Here is a 21215-nt window from a genome sequence, read left to right on the forward strand (position 1 = left end):
CGTTCCTTCTGCGGGGCTGCGCCTTACTTGGTCGCATCCCCAACTTTGGGGCTCAGAGATCAGAAGCCAGGAAGCATCCAGACGTTTCTGTCCACTGAGCCGCCTGGGTCGCCCGCCCCGGCCTAGCTCTGCTGGGGTCAGCCCTGGGAGCACCTGGAGGCACAGAACGCACACCTGGCCCAGACCTGCCTGACCTCACGAGGCTGCCACGCTGGCCCAGGGTGGGCGCCAGCCCCACCCGCACTGCCCCTCTGCACCCTTCCTCGGCCCGCCTCCCCTCTCTTCTCATCGCCCCTGGGGTGCCACACGCACCCCAGGGAGGTGGCCAGGTGGAGCCTGGCCTGGTGCTTGTCCCGCCATCAGCTCCGCCCGGGCGCCCCCTTCCCACCTTGGGCAGCTTTGCTCCTTAGCCCTTAGTCAGAGGAGAGGAAATAGGTTCACACCCATCAGCTTTGTGTCTAGCTGCTCCGGAGGTTTGCAACGAAGAGGGCGCGCGGCTGCTGTGATGCTCCAAGTCTCAGTGGTCTCGCCTGGGAAGCCTCCGGCCAGCAGGGGGCGCTGGAGCAGGAGCGCCGCCACGTGGCTAGGGCCTCGCAGAGGCTCCCGGGTTCCCACCGCCTAGGGCGGGACGACTCCCGCAGCTCCAGGTGGGTCAGGGCGGGTTTCCTGTGGAGGTGGGAGCGGGGCAGAAGCCGGGGAAGCTCAGGGAGGCAGAGGCCGGCCAGGCGCCTCCACTGTGGAGGGACAGGAGCCCGGCGCTCGGCGGCTCTCTCTGCAGGAGCACGCCGCCTCGGCTGTTTCCGGTGCTCACCCCCCACAGCGGGACACCGCAAGCTTCTGGCGCCTGCGAATGTGGCAGCCGCTCTCTACTTGCACATCGTTAAAAAGCAGACGTCGGGAGCTGGGGAAAGCCGGCTGCGTTCCTAAATTGTTCATCGCAACTGAATCTTCTATAGAACCTGAGAATAGTGTTTTCAGGCAAAAGTTCAATTCTCTTCCATTGACACAGATCTTTTTTCCAGCAAGCTGCCATTCTGGCTGCCCCGAGGGTTTTGAGGATCCGACTGGGGCAGGTTTTCACCTTAGAGAGAAATCCCCTCATCCTCAAGCCAGTGGGTCCTGAAAGGAACAGGAACTGCACTGCCTTTGGGGAGTAAAGAGCAAGATACATGTGAACCAAGTAAAGTAGCGGAAGCACAGCGAGGCGGACATGGCACTCTGATGTGAGTTAAATTTTTCCATTTTCAACTTCAATTTTGAGGGCTATAGAAAAGCAGTTAATTTGTATTCACAGAGCCCAAAGAAGTACAATTCTTTTTCATAGTAACTCAATTTCAAGTCATGATACCTCAAATTTATTATTTTACAATGTTCAGTTATCAAATTAAAATTATTAAAATTCAATTACCATTAAAAAGCTCTCAGTTTTGAAAAATAATTTATGATTTTTTTCTTATTGGTAGGAAATCCTAGGAATTTTCATCCCTACCCCACTCCCAACATATGACCATTACAAACTAATATGAGTAATTATCATAAAGCATTGTCTCTATTCTCATTTATCTTAGAATGAATATTAATTTTTCTTTGCAACAGTAACAAATTCTGATAGTAAAAATTTACTCATATATATGAGAATTATCAAAAAATTTCAAAACTTTTAATGCATGATAATTCAAAATTATAGCTGAACTGAGAGAAATAGAATAAAGTTCTAAAATGAGAAAGCAAGAAATTTTTCCTTCTATTGGTCATTTTATTAATTCAACGAGTATTTATTTAGTATTACCCACAAGAAGCTGGTTAGCAAAAATCTAACGTTAACTTAATACACATAAAATCTCAGTTCTGAGGCCCTCCAGTAAATTCATTTCAAAATAGGGGATTACAAAAAAAAAAGTCTAAAATCTGTTTAATTATTAAAAATTTAAAGCTCTGGGAAAATGAATGAAAAGTACTCTGTAAATAAAAGCATTTCATTGCTGAATGATCCAGTCTCAGCTATAATCTAGCAAACAGGAACAAAGGATGCTTAACTAAAGTCATAAAATACATTAAAGAAGACTTTTCAACAACTAGGGCTGGAACAATTGGGCATCCATATGCAAAAAAAAAAAATGATTCTAGCAAACAGGAACAAAGGATGCTTAACTAAAGTCATAAAATACATTAAAGAAGACTTTTCAACAACTAGGGCTGGAACAATTGGGCATCCATATGCAAAAAAAAAAAAAAAGATTCTCAACCTATATCTCACAACATATACAAAAATTAACTAAAAATGGATCATAGACCTAAAAGTAAAACATAAAACTATAAGACATCCAAGAGAAAGCATAGGAGAAAATCTTCATGACCTTGGGTTAGGCAAAGATTTCTTAGCTCTGACACCAATAGCACAATTTATCAAAGAAAAAAACTGATGCATTTGACTTCAGAAAAAATGAAAACTTCCACTCTTCAAAAGGTACTGTTAATAAAATGAAAATTCAACCCATGGACTGGAAGAAAGTATTTGCAAAACATATATCTGATAAAGGACTTGTATCCAGAGTATACATAGAAATCTCAAATCCCAGAAGAAAACTATTAACCCAATAATATATGTACAAAAGGTTTGGACACACTTCTCCAAAGAAGAGATACAGTTGGCAAATAAGCACATGAAAATATGCTCAACATCAATAGTCATAGGGGAAATGCATATTAAAACCACGATGAGATGACACACATACACAACCTGACAATACTAAGTGCTTGGTATTGCTGGTGGGAATCCATACTGGTATAGCCACTCTGGAAAACTATTTTGGCAGTTTCTTCAAAAGTTAAACATATATTTACTATATGAGCCAGAAATCCCACTCTTAAGAATTTACCCAAGGCAAATGAAACTTATGTTCACACAATGTTTATAGTGACTTTACCTATAAGGGTCAAAAACTGGAAACAACCCCAATGTCCTTTGACTGGTAAGTGAATGAACACTATGGTACATGCATACAATGGAATACTAAGCAATAAAGCACACAGTGACATGGTGAATTTCAAATGCACTGGGCTAAGTGAAAGAAATCAATAATGTATGAGTACCTTTAAATGACATTCTGAAATAGGCAAATTTATATAGAAAGAAAACAACTCAGTGGTTGCCAAGGGCTAGATGTGGCAGGTCTTGACTCAAAAAGGGCATGAGAGAAATTTTGGTTCTGAACTCTTCCATATCTTAAATATGGTGGTGTTACATGACTTTATGCTTTTGTCAAAACTTATAGAACTATACACAAAAGAGGATGAATTTTATTGCATGTAAATTATACATCAATAAACCTGACTACATCAATAATTCATAAGTGCAAATAATATCCAGAGCAAAACAAACTACATTTCATGCTTTATAGGTGTTTTGGAAAAATAACTATATGATAGAGTAGTATCAATCAACATTGCATGATTCTGTTAACTCAATATTATCAGTTATAAACTAGAAATCTAATCAGTAATATTTTTTCTTACATATTTCAGAACACAATCCTCCCATAATTCATAGCATTTTGATGTTGGTGGATAAAGAATCAGCATTTAGGCTGGACAAGGATGCAACAATCGAGGTGATGGTTTTGGATGTTCAGGATTAGGCATGACTCTGAATGCTGTTTAAGGCATCTAAATGAGATAATAAATATAAAAGAATTTATATAAATTCTGGTTAAAGCCAAGTGGCAGCTTAGAAATCTACCTCCTATCCAGAGGTTTGTGTGTTTTTTTTTTTTCAAAAAAATCTTACCTTTCTTCTCAACTTCATTCTTTTCCTTTACTTATCTCTCTTCTTGATTGTTTCTCTTTATCTGAAGATACCTTAACACTGCCTTCAGACTTAAGGATATTTTTGCTAGGTATTGAATTCTGAATTGACAGTATTGTTGGGTTTTCTTCTTTTCAGCACTTTGTCAGTCACAATCTACTGTCTTCTAACCTTCATAGTTTCTGATGAAAAGTCCACAGTAATTCAAGTCATTGTTCTCTGGCTGCCTGCATGATTTTCTCCTTATTTTCAGCAATTTGACTATGATGTCTGTATTAGCCAAAAAGGGTGATAATGCAAAGAACCAGAAATCAGTTGGCTTTTATAAAGGGTATTTATCTGGGGTAAAAGCTTATACTTACAAAGCCCTAAAGAGTCCAACTCAAGGTACCATAAGAGGTACTTCCTCACAGAAAATCTGTAGCCACATGTTAAAGCAAGATGGCAGGCAAAGTCTGTGAGGGTTCAGCCTTCCTCTTTCCTTTTAAGGCTCTGTGGTCCCAGCTTCTTCCAATCTCAGCTGTAGGTTGGCATAATGTTCATCTCTCTTCCTCTGGGGCTCACTTCTTTCCAGGCTCAGCTGCTCTGTTCTCTTTACAAGGCCAGCTGTAAACTATCAAACAAATGGCTCATCTCTCTTCCCAGGGTCTCTGCCATGTCTATGGAGCTGTCTCTCTTCCTCTGTTCTTCTCCTGTGTATATCGACTTCTCTGTGCCTCCTTGATTGAATGTCCATTTATATAGCTCACAGTGGGGAACAGTGACTCAAACTAAATTACCCTAATGACATGGCAGAATCAAAGCCCTAACCTTAACATAATTTAATCAAAGACATCTCAGCTGAATCTAATACAATCAAAAGGTCTCACACTGAAAAGAACAGACCAGTTTGCAAACATAATCTCTTTTTGGAATTCATAAATAATCTCAACTGCCACAATGTCCTAAGCACAGTTTTCTATTTATTTACGTATTCTACATATTTATCCTGTTTAGGTTTTGCTGAATTTCTTGAATCTATAAAGTTATGTCTATCACTAAATTTGGGGAATTTTCAGCCATTATATATTGAAATGTTTTCTTTTTCTGCTTCATTCTCTTGCTCCTCTTTTTCTAAGACTCCATTAACAAACACTGATATTGTCCCATATGTCCCTGATAATCGGTTCTTCTCTCTCTCTCTCTCTCTCTCTCTCTCTCTCTCTCTCTCTCTCTCTCTCTCTCTCTCTCTCTCTCTCTCTCTCTCTTTTCTTCAGCTCTGTCTTCAAGGTCAATGACTCTTTCCTCAATCATCTCCTTTCTGCTACTAAGCCCATCCAGTAAATTTTTTATTTCAGATAATGTATTTTTTGGTTGTAAAATTTCCAATGTTTTGAAAATGTATGTTCTACATCTCTATTGAGAGAGTCTATCTTTTCCTTCATTGCAAGCATATTTTTCTTTACCTCACTGAGTAATAATAGTGGCTTTAAAGTTCTCATCTGAAAATTCCAACTTCTGAGTCATCTTTAGGCTGGCCTCTATTGATTGTCTTTTCCCTTAAAAATGGGCCACATTTTCCTGATTTTTCATGTGTTCAGGGTTTTGGATTATATTCTGGATCTTGTGGATGTTCTGTTGTGGCGACTCTGGTTTCTATAATAATCCTCTGAAATGTGTTGTTGTAACATGCATTCAACTTGGTTAGACTCAAACAGAAAACTGTATCACCATCAGTGAGTTCAATTCAGGTCTCTAGCCTTCAGCTGCAAACTATTAAGTCTTCCCCATAGGTATTTGCTGCAGAGGGCAGCCAGAAACTTAGAGTTTACCCACAGAACTAGGGCCCCCCCTTCCTTAACGATTGCTATTCTGGGAATCCACCTTCAGTTTCCAGCAACACTGGCCAACTACAGCTCTTCTCTCTGGCTCTTCAGACCAGAAAAATGCTCATTTTCTATCAGCACCACTGCCACTCCACATCATACCATCTCCACACTCTCCTTCCAAGTCAAAGCCACAGGAATAGGGAACATGCCCCATGCCAGTCCCTCCATCCAAGTTTCAACTCCCCTATACAACATGCCTGCCTTTGTTCACTCTCCAGAGCTTTTAGAAACTCACTATATTTTGTCCAGAATTGTGGTCATGATCTGATAAGGGCTGACTCTGCCAAACTGGACATGAAGCCCCTTGGTTCATTCCCTCACTTTCCCTTCCTCTTCCTGCCCTTTTCTCTTGACCCATATCTTCTTTCCTGCTCTTTTCATTTATTTATCTTTACTTAATTAGGGCCTTTTCTTCATTTCTCTTTGATGTCTTCTCCTTTCACTTCTTTTCACCTTCATTGCTGTATTCAAGCATACTATTTGTTAATGTTCTCAACAAAGCAGGATAGCTATACCCTAAACTGGCACCTCAATTCTTTCAACCCAGTTAAAACAATTCTCCCAAGAATTAACCATTTACAGTGGTTATTCCCCAAGAGATGGTCTGTAGCCAAAATGCATGAATGCTTTCTTTGGCAGTGTGAGGTGGTGAGTTCCCTGAAGGCCCTGCACAAGCTTGTTGACAGCTTCCAGCTGACGGCAGGACACAAAGGCTCTCTTCCCTACAGCCACAGTGACTGGATCCATTTCCATAAGGTAAGGTACAGCTCACAGCTGCCTCCACTTGCCATGGTCTCATGGGATTTTCCTTATGCAGATGTGTTCTCCAAATTTGGAAAGGGCATCATCACCCAGAATTTCATGCCTGCCCTAGTCACCATTCAAGTAGGTAATCATGATGTGGTCAGCTTGAGCCCTGGGCTGGGGAAGGTAATGATGTGCTCATGAAATGCTCCCATCTGATGCCCCAAATCTCATACTTAGCAACACCATAGCAGATTTTTATAACCATGAGGTTAGTTTAAATCTAGGAACTCAAAACCAATTATTTCACCTTCTAACAGAATTTACCTGTTGCTGTCTCCTTCTTCTAACATTGTGACAGAAACTAGAACCCTTCACCATGAACTGCAAAGAGGCCATTGTTTTCCTACAAAATTCAGTCTTCTCCCTAGACACACACAAAACCCTGAATACAGCACAGGTAAGTTCACATTCATTGTATTTTATTTGACAGGTAGGTGGAGACATAAAGATTTAGTAAAACTTGAAAATAAGTTTTGGGTTTCACCATCATCTGTAGCAGAGATTTTCAAACCCTTTTTGATTTCTAGAATCCTTCTGATTAACAAAAGACTGCAAGACTACTTCTTCCTATTTGTCATGAAAAAAAAATTCCACCCCACCCAGAAGGAAAAAAAAATACCACTACACTAATGATATGCCAATAAGGCATGAGTATTGGAAATGAGTAATTCAAGCAAGACACAGAAAGAGATTGCCTGTGAGGATCACAGCAGCCTCAAGATGGGGCCACGTGGCCAGAAGTCTTCCCAGGGATGTCTGGGTGTCTTGGTATGCTCAAAGTCATTGGAAGGAATGTACCAGAAATGGGTTAGCTCTTATAATGGGAATGTATTAGGTTAAAAGCTTACAGTTTGGGAAGCAGTTGTTGAGCACCTGTTTCCCATGTATGAGGTCCCAGGTTCAATCCCCTACTTCCAAAAAAAAAAAAGCTTACAGTTCTGAGGCTGTGAAAGTGTCCAAGTCAAGGCACCATCAGAGATGCTGTCTCAACAGAGGTTGGCTTCCTGTGATCCTGGGCTCCTGCCACGAGGCGAGACACAATGGTGGCTGTGCAGGTCTGGCTCCACCTCCTGCTCCAGGCTCACTCTTCCCCACCCTCAGCTGTGGACATGCAGGCACATGGCTCACCTCTCCCCTCTCCTCCCAGGCCTCGTCTCCTCCAGCCTCTTGGGTCTCTCTGTCTCTGTTCTCTGTGTGTCTCTGCTTTCAGTCCTCTGTTTGTAAAGGACTCCAGCAAGAGGCCCAAGACCCACCCTGGGTCACCTTCACTGAAGTGATCCAATCAAAGCCCCAGCTGATTCCCATCCAGTCAAAGGGTCCCACACCCACAGGAATGGACCAGCTCTGAGAACATGATTTTTTCAAGTTGGAGGGAGACACAAATGTCCATCAGCAAGTACGTGGGTAAACAATTTGTAGTATATTTCTACTATAGAATAAAAAGGAACAAAAACTAAAAAATAACAAAAATTTAAAAAAAACAAATTTTAAAAAAGGAACAAACTACTTTTATATGAAGCAACATGGATGGATCTCAAAAAAATATGCACAATGAAAAACAGGTGCAAAAGAATACATGCTGATGTTCCATTACTACAATGTTCTGCAATGGGCAAAACACTCATCCATAGATGCAGAAAGCAAACCAGTGGTTGCCTGAGGCCAGGGTGGGACCCCTTGCAAAGGGGCACACAAAACTCTCGGGGGTGATGGAAATGGTCTAACTGTTGACTGTGGCAGGGTATACATGGTGTGCACATCTGTCGATCTAAAATGGTGCATTTTACTGCATATAAATTACACCTCAATAAAGTTGATTTAAGAACATGATCTTTTCTGGGGTCCATGAAAAGCTTTAAACTGTCACACCAGGGCTCTGTAGGTAAGACCCCAGTGTCCTGGTCTAAACATAAGTTCTCCTCCTGCTGCCAAGTCTTAAGGATTCTTATCTTTCCTGCCTTTGAGCTTCACCTGACTCACCTTCCCTTTCAGGAGAGCATCTGGAACTTCCCACCTTCCAGCTGAAACTGGAGGTCTTGAATGTGGGGGCAACACACTGCCAGGCTGCTGCTTGCGGACCAGAGGAAGGGCTTCTCCTTGGAGCAGCAGGGCATGTGCACCTTTCTCTCCCTCCAAGCAGGAAGTCCCCTAGTTAATCAGCAAACACTGGAGCAGATGGCGCTTGTGCTGGAAGATGCGCTACTTGTCAGCCTCGGTGGGGAGGGGGGCGCCGACCTGGCAGTGCTCAGGAGAGAGGAGCTGGTGCCAGGGAGGACTTCTGGTGAGCGCACTGTGTTTGGGAGAGCAGTGTTCTCCCTGGGAGTCCAGCCCCTGTTCCTCCCAGCAAAAGTACTCCCACTCGGAAGCAGAGCTTATCTCTACTCACATAGTCCAAAGAAAAATAGGCAAATGCTTAGAGCGCTCACGTGGGAGAAAAGTTAAAACTCACCATAATGGGAACTCACAAGTCGGTGGTCATCACGTGGTTCCTTGCCGCCTGACACCCAAGTGGCTCCATCCTGGGAAGCTGCAGTCTGCCCCCCTCCCCACCCCAGTCACTGTCCAACTTTTGGCTTCGCTGTGGGCTCCCTCCTGGGGCCCCTTCCTTCCGGCACAAGTGAACTAAGAGTGCCACCCCCTTCAACTGGGCTGTCACCAGCAGCACACGCCTGGTGGCTCCTTGGGTGGCACGGTGACCAGGGCCAGTCTCAAAGCTACCTTCGCTTTCCAGAGACTTGATGGATGGCTGAGATGATCAGGGACAGCTAAAGTGATCATGGACAGTGGAGGTAATCGAGGCCATGTGATCTGTGATAGCTTAAGATCAGGGATGGCTGAGGTGATCTTGGATGGCTATATTGGTCATGGATGGCTGAGGTGATAGAGGATAGCTGAGATGATCAAGGAGAGCCAGATGACCAGGGTTGGCTGAAGTGTTTGGGGACAACCAGATGATCAGGGATGGCTGAGGTGATCATGAACAGCTGATGTGATTGGGTGGTAGGGGTGGCTGAGGTGATTAGGGAAGGTTGAGGTGATCTTGGAAGGTTGAGGTTGTCTGGGGCAGCTTAGGTGATCATGGACCACAGAGGTAATTGAGGCCTACCTTACTCTTAAGCCCCAAAGCAGAGCCTTTACAGATAAACAGAGATGGCAAGAAGAAAATTTCAACAAGAGAGTTAGGCAGAACTTACATTTATTGTGTCTACAGAGTCAAGGAGCCAAGGTCAGTCTAAAGTGACTCAGACTCAACTCCCTGAGCTGCAGTTTCACTCTTGCTGAAATGCCTAAGTTTCTATTTAGCATCTGCTTTGATTATGTCCTAACTTTTGTGCATATAGATGAACACACATAGCTGCTTATATAATTGTATGATTAGTATGGTTGAGAAATCTTGCTTGCACATACACTGCATGATCAGGAAAAGGGTGGATAAGCTCTGCCCAGGGTGGGGATTTTACTATGGTAATTAAGCAAGTTCAGATAAGGACAACTAGGGGTTTCTTCTGTGCAGGTCCAATGAACCGGTTGAAGCTGGTTTTCATACGTCGCTGCTCTAGCAAGATGTTCTTAACCACAAGTTTCAGCACCTGACACCATATGGGGGTTGTATCTCATCATCATTTGATTTACATCTGATTTTGTCCCTCTGAATTTTAGCAATGGTAAAGAGAAGGAACAAACAAGAATAAGGCAGTTAGAACATCCATCCATCAACATGGTCAGAAGTAGCTGTAGTATCAGGGATAGCTGAGGTAATCAGGCATGGCTAAGGTGAACATGGACATCTGAGGTGATTGTTAACAGTGGAGATGATCAGAGACTTCTTAGGACAATAGGAACAACCACATGATCAGGGATGACCAAGGTAATCGGGGATGACTGAGGTGATGTGCACAGCTAAGGTGATGGTGGACAGCTGAGGTGATGGGGATGGGATGGCTGAGGTGATGGGGATGGTTGAGGTGATGGGGATGGCTGAGGTGATGTGCACAGCTAAGGTGATGGTGGACAGCTTAGGTGATGGTGGACAGCTGAGGTGATGGGGATGGTTGAGGTGATGGGGATGGCTGAGGTGATGGTGGATGGTCGAGGTGATGGGGATGGTTAAGGTGATGGGAATAGCTGAGGTGGTGTGCACAGCTGAGGTGATGGTGGACAGCTGAGGTGATGGTGGATAGCTGAGGTGATGGTGATGGCTGAGGTGATGGTGCACAGCTGAGGTGATGGGGAAGGCTAAGGTGATGGTGGATGGCTGAGATGATGGGGACGGCTGAGGTGATGGGGACAGCTGAGGTGATGGGGACGGCTAAGGTGATGGGGATAACTGAGGTGATAGGGATGGCTGAGGTGATGGTGGACAGCTGAGGTGATGGGGATGGCTAAGGTGATGGTGGATGGCTGAGATGATGGGGACGGCTGAGGTGATGGGGACAGCTGAGGTGATGGGGACGGCTAAGGTGATGGGGATAACTGAGGTGATAGGGATGGCTGAGGTGATGGTGGACAGCTGAGGTGATGGTGGACAGCTGAGGTGATGGTGCACGGCTGAGGTGATGGGGACAGCTGAGGTGATGGGGACAGCTGAGGTGATTGGACGGCTGAGGTGATGGTGGACAGCTGAGGTGATGGGGATGGCTGAAATGATGGTGGACAGCTGAGGTGATGGTGGATGGCTGAGGTGATGGGGACGGCTGAGGTGATGGTGGATGGCTGAGGTGATGTGCACAGCTGAGGTGATGGTGCACAGCTAAGGTGATGGGGACGGCTGGGGTGATGGGGATGGCTGAGGTGATGGTGGACAGCTGAGATGATGGGGATGGCTGGGGTGATGTGGACCTCTGAGGTTCTCGGGGATGGCTTAGGTGGTCATTAGGTGATCTAGGTGATGATGAACAGCTGAGGTGATCAGGGATGGTTGAGGTGATCATGGACAGCTAAGGTGTTCAGGGCAACTGAGATGATTGTGAATGATCAAAGTGATCATAGATGGCTGAGGTGATCAAGAGTGTATTTCTGGCTGGAGCTCACTGCCCTGCATATTTTTGTCTCCTCTCAACTACCTGTGATGGCATGGACAAGTTGGTATTATCAGAATCCATGAGAGGTGCCCCATCCACTGAGGAGATGGAGAGCAATGACACATCTTTATTTCTAACTTATGAACAGTGTCCACCTTGCATTTCTACTAAGCTTATCTAGAAGGTTTCCAGAGTAGTACAATCGAAAGCTACACAGGAGCATCAAGGTTCCCCTGCTGAGTGCTAAGGTGAGGGGACGCATTTAGGAAGTTGATTGCCTTTGCCCTAGTGTTGGATTTAGCCTCTGGGGATAAGTCACTCTTGCTGCCCATTCACAGGACATGGACACAACCAACACCAGACATAGTTCCAGCTGTGGAGGTGCCACAGAAACACTGAGCATGTCAGTCCCAGAAAGGGGGTACATCCTTCTCAGCCATCAGGGTTAAGAGGAGAGATTGGTTTTGGTTAAGAGCTTTGTATTAAACCAACAACATTACACCTGAAATCCCCAAAACCTTCTGATAGTTGTCTCAAAAGGGTGTGCCTTGTCACTTGAACAACATCTTATTAATGAGAGATAGTCATTGTTTCCTAATGATAAGTGGTCTATTTGGTCCACATCCTTAGACTATACCCCAAGTGCCAGAATTTGAAATTCTAAATTTGATTTTGTCTCTGAATATTTAAAAAGGACAATTGGCTTTTCATTACTTTTGGTTGAGACTTCAGTGTCTACTCTCTTTACCTCTGGTCGGCAGGTTCAGTCATTAGCACTTCTGAGCACTGGTGCTCCAGGTGTCCAAACATCTGGAAGGTGCTCACTACTCAGAAGCAACTGAGTGTTTGTGAAATCTGTAGTGCAAGCATGAAAAAGGACAAGTTCTCCAGTTCTGCTGCAACTGGGATGTAGCAGCAGCACTTCTCCTCACAGGTATATTTCCCTCCTTAATTGCTTTTAATTTTTTCCCAATTTAAAAAGCAAACAATGGCAGGAAAAAATATGCCAAGCCCCCCTCTTTGCCAATAGGATTGAATTATTTAAGAAAGATACTGATAGAATGCTATCAAATAAGGGAGAAAAGCAGTGCTTCTTGTTTAGAAGAAACAGTGCCTCCAGTTCACTAACAAGCCTCCTTTTGGTGCCCCGGATAGATTTCCTCTGAAAGTGCAACTGAACGGTGCTGTCCACAGTGTAAAGCGACATAGCACACTTGTTCCCCAGCCCAGCAGGAGCTCGGGTCTGTGCTAGGGCAGGGCCTTGCCCTCCAGGTTCAGGGGCTGGCCAGTGCACCACGAGGGGCTGGGGACCCGCATCGAGCCAGCTCACAAAGGACCAGCTGCCAACCCAAGCCCCATATTGGTTTGCGGCAGACCGTGTAACTAATGTGGATGCCCCATGTGGGTTTATGCTGTCCTGGCACACTGTTCTGCATGTGGAGGGGTGATCATGCCATGCACCTGACTGTGTGCCCTGCTACCCTCTCAGCCACTGATGACTTCCTGCCTCCCTCTGGGCTCTGCCAGCACAGGGATTCACATGGAGTGAGACCTGGGGTCTCTGCTGAGGGGCCCACACCCTGGAGGGTTGGGGAAGCTGGGACAACTGGATGGTGGTGTCGGGGGACCCGCCCACAGGGCCTGGCCTGCAGCTCCCTCCTGACCTTCGCCGACAGCATCTGGCAAGCCCCATCTCCCACCCAGCCATTGCCACCCCCCAGCCTCAGGCACAGACAGCCCTGGGACCAGCCCCCGATCACACCTGTGATCACAGGCCAGGTGTGGCTTCATGTAAAGCTGACTTTCCAGAAAGGCCTCCTGGGTGGGTGAGCAGTAGACGTGGGTCAGAATCCCACGTGCTCACATGAATCTCTAACAGGCTTCTTAGAGAGGCCTCGCTATCCCCCATGTTCAAATCTTCTGATACAGCTGCTCCTGAACTGCAGAGCCTGGGCATGAGCTGTCTCCTCAGAGAGCCCTGGGGACTCCAGCTCCAGCCTCTCCTTCAGGTTCCACAGAGACCCTTTATCTAGAAAGAGCAATATACTGCCATAAATGACATAAATATTTCAGGCAATGTTTCTTTCTAAATTACAACCTTCCTCTTATTTTTCATATTTCCTTATCACTGTACAATAAAGGAGGAATCAAGTAACTATGACAATGGACTTTCTTGAAATTATTCATTTCTAAATAGGAATTCTAATTTAAGATTCTTTTATATTGTGCATCCCACATTTGCAAAACATACCTCCTTCTGTATGTAATCATGTTTATTCCTCTGGCTTGTTCGCGTCTACTTGTGTCTCTGGATGAGGTACATGCAACTTCTAATAAAATGTGTTTTTGAAGCCCAGAGCCAGGCCACAAGCTGGTGTGTGGCTGTGTGTCCACTCAGCCTCTGTGTCTTCCAGCAGCCACCTGCGGCACGTCCTGCCTGAGATGGTCTCCACGGAGAAGGTGTACATTAGATCCTTAGGATATGTCATCAACAACTATTTTCCAGAAATGAACAGGACGGACCTGCCCAAGACCTGCAGGGAAAGCAGAAAGTAGTTTTCAGGAACTTGGAGAAGCTCTAAGACTCCCTTCCATCACTTCCTCCAAGAGCTGGAGAGCTGCCGCCCCCTGGGCATGGCCACGTGTTCCCGCAGCTCCTAAGTCCCTCCTGGGAGGGGTGGCTGAGCTCCCTCAGGGCTCCTGGCCTGAGGTCCAGGCTCCCAGGGGTGGGGTGAGTGTGGCAGCAACATTTCACCCTCGGGGGAGTCCATGGGTCTCACGTGTCCACGACCTGGATGTTTACATCCCAGCGACTTGGAGACTGCAGGGTTAGGAAGCGCCTTCCTGACCGTGCATGAAGACCAGTATGTAGGCCACCAGGACAGATGCGCCTCAGGCCAACACACGGGCCTCTCACAGATGTGCCACGGGCCCAATGTGCCTGGCCCCTCACAGGCGGGGTCACCCAGCAGCCTTGCACAGAGCCACAGCATGGGGGCTTTTAACCCCTATGGCCCATGAGGCAGGGTCCCTGGCACCATCTCCACGTCAGGCTCATTGGCCAACAGCCATTCCCAAACACCAGTTTGCCGGGGACCTGTTCCTGGAATTTGATTCTGAGGGAATCCTGCTCCCTCATCTGTCCCTTCAGATCCACTTGCCTGTGGCTCCATTTACCTTTGGATGAAATTCAGAGCCACCTTGCCAAGGTCTGAGAATAACCTTGTTAGGATCTTGATGGGGAATGTGTTGAATGTATACATTAAAGAGAGCCGCCCCTCTGTGGAACAGAGCACTGCGCCTTCCAGAACCACAGGTGTCCCAGGGAACAGGGGGCTCGTCAATCCTGGCACATCATCTGGTTTGGACTGATGGTGTAGGGGTTACGGAGCATTTTCACTGACAGTAATACACTCAAGGAGTTGTTTTGAAATATTTCATACATTCTTCTATTTAGAGCTCAGAATGAAAGAAATGGAGTCTGTGAGGAAAGGCAACAAACCGTTCATGGGCATCAAGCTCAGCAATGCAGCCATAAGCGACCAGACTGTTGATTCCATGATGAAGGGGGCAGGTAAAGGTGTGAGACTCACTCACCCATGGGCCCACAGGCCCCAAAGTCAGGCCCCAGAGTGTGGAGCTTGGCCTTGTGGGCCCAAGTGGCAGGTCTGGTGGGTGCTGGCCACAGGGGAGGGCCTGGCCCATTTCCAGATCACTTCCAATCTCATTTTTGAACTAGACTGTGCTTCTGAAGTAGAAGCAAGACTAACTTGCTTATTTGTCCATTTCCAGAGTCATGGTCACTGGCCTCCAAAGTGGTGTCCTTCTTTGAATGTGCCCCCCCTTCAGGAGGCCCCACCCCACCATCTCAGACAGCAGCATCCTCCATCCTAGGTTGCTGAGCCTGCATGTGCACTCCAGCTCAGCCCCCCTGGGCTGCCAAGCCCTGTGCTCTGCCCCGGCCACATGACGTCAGAGCCCATATTGAGGAGGACGAGCCAGAACAGGAGGCCGGCAGCCAGCCTCCATGGAGTGAGTGAGCCAAGCACTAATGGAGAGCAGGAAGCACTCCAGCCCCTGCTGGGTGGTGGGTGCTGGGGCAATACATTTGCAGCTCCACAAATTGTGTTCATTTATATACTTCCAAAAGTTTTGCAAACAAATTTTTCTTTTTCTTTTACTTAAGAGAAGAATATCTTCCACTTCACTTCCACCCAAGAAGGAGTAACAGGGACCAGATTTACAACCAAAAGTACTAGCCAAACAACAGATTTGAAGACACACAGCATTAGGCAACAAAGGATATTGATCTTTGAGGACAGGAAACAAATGATGTAAGTCATGTAATTTCCCCAGACTTGTGCCTGGAGAGTCCCCAGTCCTCAGTGCAGGGAGAGGAAACCCAAGAGGAGTCCAACAGACTCCTTAAGTTGAGGAGACAGAGCCAAGAGTCCAGGCAGACCAAGGCAGCTGGAGTTTGCAGAACAGAGTACCAAAGAAGAGAAACCTGCACAGAGAGGACTGACCACAGTCCCCTCCACAATCCAGGAAATTATTGACCTGAGGCTGGGGAAAAACACTCAAAAGAACTAGATAACAGTTCCCAGCACTTACGAAAGGCTAGGAATAGTGCCTGTTTCTACCCACCAGACTGGAAAAACACGTATTAGTGGGACATTGGGTAGAATACTCAAAGATCTTGCTTCAAGAGTTGGGAATAAGTAGCCCTAACCTGAGCACTGCACCTGACCACCTACAAAATCATAAACACAAGACCCTGGAGGATTAAGTTGTTTGCTAGTAAGTTAACTGCATCCCAGAACAAAGTTCAAGAAGGTATGAAGGAATTTAAAAATACCCTATAACCTAGATAAAATTCATAAAGTCTGACTTGCAAACACAGATCGTCAGACATATCAAGAAGCAGGAAAACATAAACTTTACTGAGGAGAATAAGTAACCAAATAAAACCAACCCAGAATGGACACAGATGTTAGAATTATCAATCATGATGGACGTTAAAACAGTTATATCTATATTCCAAATGCTGCAAAGTTAAGCGAAGTCATTGAAGATATAAAAAAGACCCAGACTGAACTTACAGAACTAGAAACGACAACATAAAAAATGAGAAATACACTGAGATTAACAGAAGATTAGACTTGGCAGAAGAAAATATTAGTACACTTGATGGCCTATCAACAGAAACTATCCAAAATGAAACACAGAAATATAAAGAATCCAGAAAAGTTAAAATAGCATCAGTGAACTATAGGCCAGCCTATCATACATTTAATTGGTGTCCCCAAGGCAGGGAAACAACAAAGGATTTGAAGAAATCATGGCAGAATATTTTTCAAATTTGATGAAAACTATCAACCCACACAAATTAAAGAAGCTCAAGGTATCTCAAGCACAAGAATTATCAAGAAAATTATACCAAGGCAAATCATAATTAAATTGATCAAAACCAGTGATAAAAGAAAATCTTAAGAGCAGCTATAGAAAAACCACATGAAATATACAGAGGAACAAAAATAAACATGACAGCAGATTTCTTAACTGACAGCAACACAAGCGATGAGGTGATGGGGCAACTTCTTCAAACTACCAAAAACAAAACAAAAAACCCTTAAAAAAATATAATTCCATACCTGACAAAAACATCTTTCAAATATGATGGGAAGAGGATTGTGGGAAGGAGAAGGAGGAGGAGGAGGATGCTCAAGGAATCAGCCGCCCCTCCCCCCATCCCCAGCACCACGAAAACTGGCAGGAACAGTCAGAGTAAATTATTTTGGAACTCTGGAATCTAGTGGAGCTCTGCACAGCACCGAGTGAAGAGAGGGAGGAGGAGGCTGGTAAATTGTGGCAAATATCAGTAAACGTCACCCTCCTTGCAGTAGCTACCACTCTCCATTCCCCACCACATGGGAGGCAGCAGTGGGGGCTGCAACCTGGGCTCCTGGTGCAGCTTGCAGGGGCCAAGGTGGGCTATAAGGACCAAGTCCTCAAAAGTCCTGGGGTGTGTGGTTTGATCTCTGATCACTGCTTTAGATCCCTGGGGGGCAACCCTGAGGGTGGTCACTGTTTCAAAACCCCTTAGGCAAAAGAAGCTGAAGAGTTTTAAAGAGGTCATATCTTTATTTCTTTATCTTTTCTCTTTACGTTTGCCATTTGGAAGCAAAAATATTTTGGAAAAGTCATGAATTGACAATTTTAACCTAAACAGCAACAATAGCTAGCAATCCAGAGGAGTGGGAGAATTAGATTCTCAGAGTTATAACAACACAATGCTCACTAAGACTGTCCAGTTGTCAACAAAAAATTACAAAACACACAGAGGAACATGTAAATATGGCCCATTCACAGTAAAATTAGAAATTGCCAGAAAATATCCCTGAGGAAGCTTATACATTGAATCAGTTAGTCAAAGACCTTAAATCATCTCTGTTAATTATGTTATTGAGCTAAAGGAATCCATATAGAAAGAACTAAAGGAAATTAGGAAAATATTGGCTGAACAAAATAAAGAGATAGATATTATGAAAAGTGACCAAACAAAAATTTTGGAGCTGCACAGCATAATAATTGATACAAAAAACTCATTAGAGGGAAGCGGATTTGGCCTAATGGATAGGGCATCCATCTACCACATGGGAGGTCCAAGGGCCTCCTGACCCATGTGATGAGCTGGCCCAAGTGCAGTGCTGATGCACACAAGAAGTGCCGTGCCACACAATGATGTCCCCACATAGAGGAGCCCAGTGTGCAAGGAGTGTGCCCTGTAAGTGTGTCCAGTGTGAAAAAAGTGCAGCCTGCCCAGGAATGGTGCCACACACAGAGGGAATTGATGCTGCAAGATGATGCAACAAAAAGAGACACAGATTCTGGGTGTCACTGACAAGAATACAAGCAGACACAGAAGAACACACAGTGAATGAACACAGAGGACAGACAACTGAGGGGCAGGGAGCAGTGAAGGGGAGAGAAATAAAAAATAAATCTTTAAAAAAAAACCTCATTAGACAGATTCAACAGAAGATTGGAACAGGCAGAAGAAAGGATCAGCAAAGCATGAAGATAAGATAATTGAAAGTATACAATGTGAGGAGCAGAAAGGAAAAAATCTGAAGAAAAATGAACAGAACCTGAGGGACATCATCAAGCATCCCAACATTTGCATTATTGGAGTTTCACAATGGCATGAGAGAGAAAGAAAGGAGGAGAAAAAGTATTTGAAGAAATAATGGCTCAAAACTTCCCAAATACGATGTAAGGCATGACTATACACATCTAGGAAGCTCAACAAATGATAAGCAGGATAAACTCTAGGAAATCTACACCAAGTCACATTATGGTGAAATTGTCAAAATCCAAAGGCAGAGGAGTTTGAAAGCAGCAAGAGAGGAGTCACTTCATCCATAAGATTAGCAGCAATTGCTCATCAAACCATGGAGGCAGGAAGACTGTTGGGATTGCATATTTAAAGACTTTATATGAAAACTCAACCAAGACTTCTATACCCAGCAAAGTTATCCTTCAAAAATTAAACGGAAATTAAGACACTTACAGAAACAGCAAAAGCTGAAAGAGTTCAAGTTGACTAATCTTTACACAAGAAGAAATGGAAAATATCAACAGGCTTATAATGAGTAAAGAGTCAGAATCAGTAATTAAAAACCTTCCATCAACAAAAAGTTCAGGACTGGATGGTTTCACTGCTCAATTCTAACATTTAAAGAAGATTTAACACCAATTCTTCTCAAACTCTCCCAAAAATATAGAAAAGGAGGGAACATTTTCTACCTTATTCTATGAGGCCAGCATTACCCTAATAACAAAGCCAGATAAAGACAGCACAAGAAAAAATATATACAGGCCCATATCCCTTATGACTATGGATGCAATTACTCCCAACAAAATACTGGCAAAAAAGAATCCAACAGCATTTTAAAAGGATAATATGTATGACCAAGTGGGACATATTCCAGGGATGCAATGGAGGTTCAAAATAAGAAAAACAATCAATAAAATATTCCACATTTATAAAATGAAGGAAAAATAACATGATCATGCAGAAAGTGCATATGAAAAAAAGTCAACATATGATCAGGATAAGAACACTTAGAAAACTGGCAATGGAAGGGAACTTTCTCAACAGGATAAAGTACATTTATGAAAAGTCCATAGCAAATACCATACTCAAAGATATAAGACTGAAACCTTTCCCCCTAAGATCAGAAACAAAACAAGAATGCCTGTTCCCACCACTGTTATCCAACATTGCACTAAAAGGTCTCGCACGAGCAACCAGGCAAGAGAAAGAAATACAAGGCATCTGAATTGGGAAGGAAGAAGTCAAATTATCCCTCTTCATGAACAGCATGATCTTATATGTAGAAAATCCCCCCAAAAAACACAAGAAAGTTACTAGAACTACCAATAAACAAATTCAACAAAGTTGTAGGGTACAAGATAAGCACACAGAAGTTAGTACAGTTTCTATATCCTTGAAATGAACAATCTGAAAATGAAATCTAGAAAACAATTCAATTTATAATAACATCTAAAAGAATAAAATACCTGGGAATAAATTTAACCAAGGACCTGAAAGACATGTACACTGAAAACTACAAAACATTGCTGAAAGAAATAAAAGAAGACATAAATAAGTGGAATGACATTCCAAGTTCATGGATTGGAAGGCTTAATTTTGTTAAAATGTCAACATGTATATACCTACCAAATTCCAGCAGCCTTTTTTGCAGAAATGGAAAAGCTGATCCTCAAATTCATATGGAATTGCAAGGGGACCCAAATAGTCAAAACAATCCTGAAAAAGAATAACAAAGTTAGAGAACTCATACTTTCTTATTTCAAAACTTACTACAAAGTGACATTAATTACAACAGTTTGGTACTGGCATAAGGATATACATATAGACCAATGGAATAGAATTGAGAGTCCAGAGACAAAACCACACATTTATGGGCAGGTGATTTTTGACAAGGGTACCAAGACCACAAATGGTGCTAGGACCATTGGAGATCCACAAATAAAATAATGAACATGTACCCGTACCTCTCACCATGTACAAAAATTAATTCAAAATGGATCAACAACCCAAACATAAGAGCTAATACTCTAAAACTCTTATAGGAGTTTAGGACCTTGTAGTAGGCAATGGACTTTTAGATTTTCCAGCAAAAGCACAAGCAACAAAACAAAAGAACAAAAATAAAAAGGTAATTCATCAAAATTAAAAACTTTTGTGCATCAAAGGATATTGTCAACAAAGTGAAAAAGACAACCTACATAATGGGAGAAAATATTTGGAGAACACAGATCTGGTAAGGATTTACTATCCAGAATATATTAAAAACTTCTACAACTCAAGAACGAAAATACAAACAACCCAATTAAAAAATGGGCCAGAGATTTGTGTAGACATTTCTCTAAAGAAGATTCTCAGTTGGCCAATAAGTTTATGAAAAGGTGCTCAACATTATTAACATTAGAGAAATGCAAATTAAAACTACAAGATACCACTTCACACACTAAGATTTTTTAAAATGAAAATACAAGTGTTGGTAAAGATGAGGAGAAATAGGAGCCCTTGTACATTGTTGGTGCCAATGTAAGATGGTCCAGTCACTGTGGAAAACTTAACTGTTCCTCAGAAACTTAAACATAGATTTACCAAATGATCCA

The 21215-nt window shown here is 43.7% G+C and overlaps 1 protein-coding gene and 1 long non-coding RNA gene across 3 annotated transcripts; one reads left to right on the forward strand and one right to left on the reverse strand.

Moving 5' to 3' along the window:
- The first annotated feature begins 581 nt into the window (after positions 1-581).
- LOC111762048 (pleckstrin homology domain-containing family G member 4B-like) lies at positions 582-13659 on the forward strand. Of its 2 annotated transcripts, XM_071213651.1 has the most exons (6): positions 582-647; positions 1023-1223; positions 3526-3611; positions 6313-6429; positions 6779-6877; positions 8473-13659. In XM_071213651.1, exons 3-6 carry the CDS (start codon positions 3558-3560, stop codon positions 8503-8505), a joined length of 303 nt encoding a protein of 100 aa, XP_071069752.1. In that variant the 5' UTR covers positions 582-647; positions 1023-1223; positions 3526-3557; the 3' UTR covers positions 8506-13659. The 2 variants fall into 2 exon arrangements, 1 of the variants encoding a protein (XP_071069752.1); XR_009184846.2 differs by lacking the exon at positions 3526-3611.
- Positions 6879-20673, reverse strand: LOC131277733 (uncharacterized). Its single transcript, XR_009184845.2, has 3 exons — positions 20248-20673; positions 13753-14035; positions 6879-13530 (listed from the first exon to the last, which is right to left on the reverse strand). It is a non-coding gene; the product is annotated as an uncharacterized lncRNA (long non-coding RNA).
- Between the last annotated feature and the right edge of the window lie 542 nt (positions 20674-21215).

The sequence above is a fragment of the Dasypus novemcinctus genome, unplaced genomic scaffold (genome assembly GCF_030445035.2).
Source record: "Dasypus novemcinctus isolate mDasNov1 unplaced genomic scaffold, mDasNov1.1.hap2 scaffold_353, whole genome shotgun sequence".
Lineage (NCBI taxonomy): Eukaryota > Metazoa > Chordata > Mammalia > Cingulata > Dasypodidae > Dasypus > Dasypus novemcinctus.

What these genes read in the sequence shown, in the direction of transcription:
- LOC111762048 (XM_071213651.1), top strand. Translation starts at nt 3,558, where the DNA reads ATGTTGGTGGATAAAGAATCAGCATTTAGGCTGGACAAGGATGCAACA. An exon ending in ACAAGGATGCAACAATCGAG is followed by an intron (nt 3,612 to 6,312) that starts GTGATGGTTTTG and finishes TTTCTTTGGCAG; the next exon opens with TGTGAGGTGGTGAGTTCCCT. An exon ending in ACTGGATCCATTTCCATAAG is followed by an intron (nt 6,430 to 6,778) that starts GTAAGGTACAGC and finishes ACATTGTGACAG; the next exon opens with AAACTAGAACCCTTCACCAT.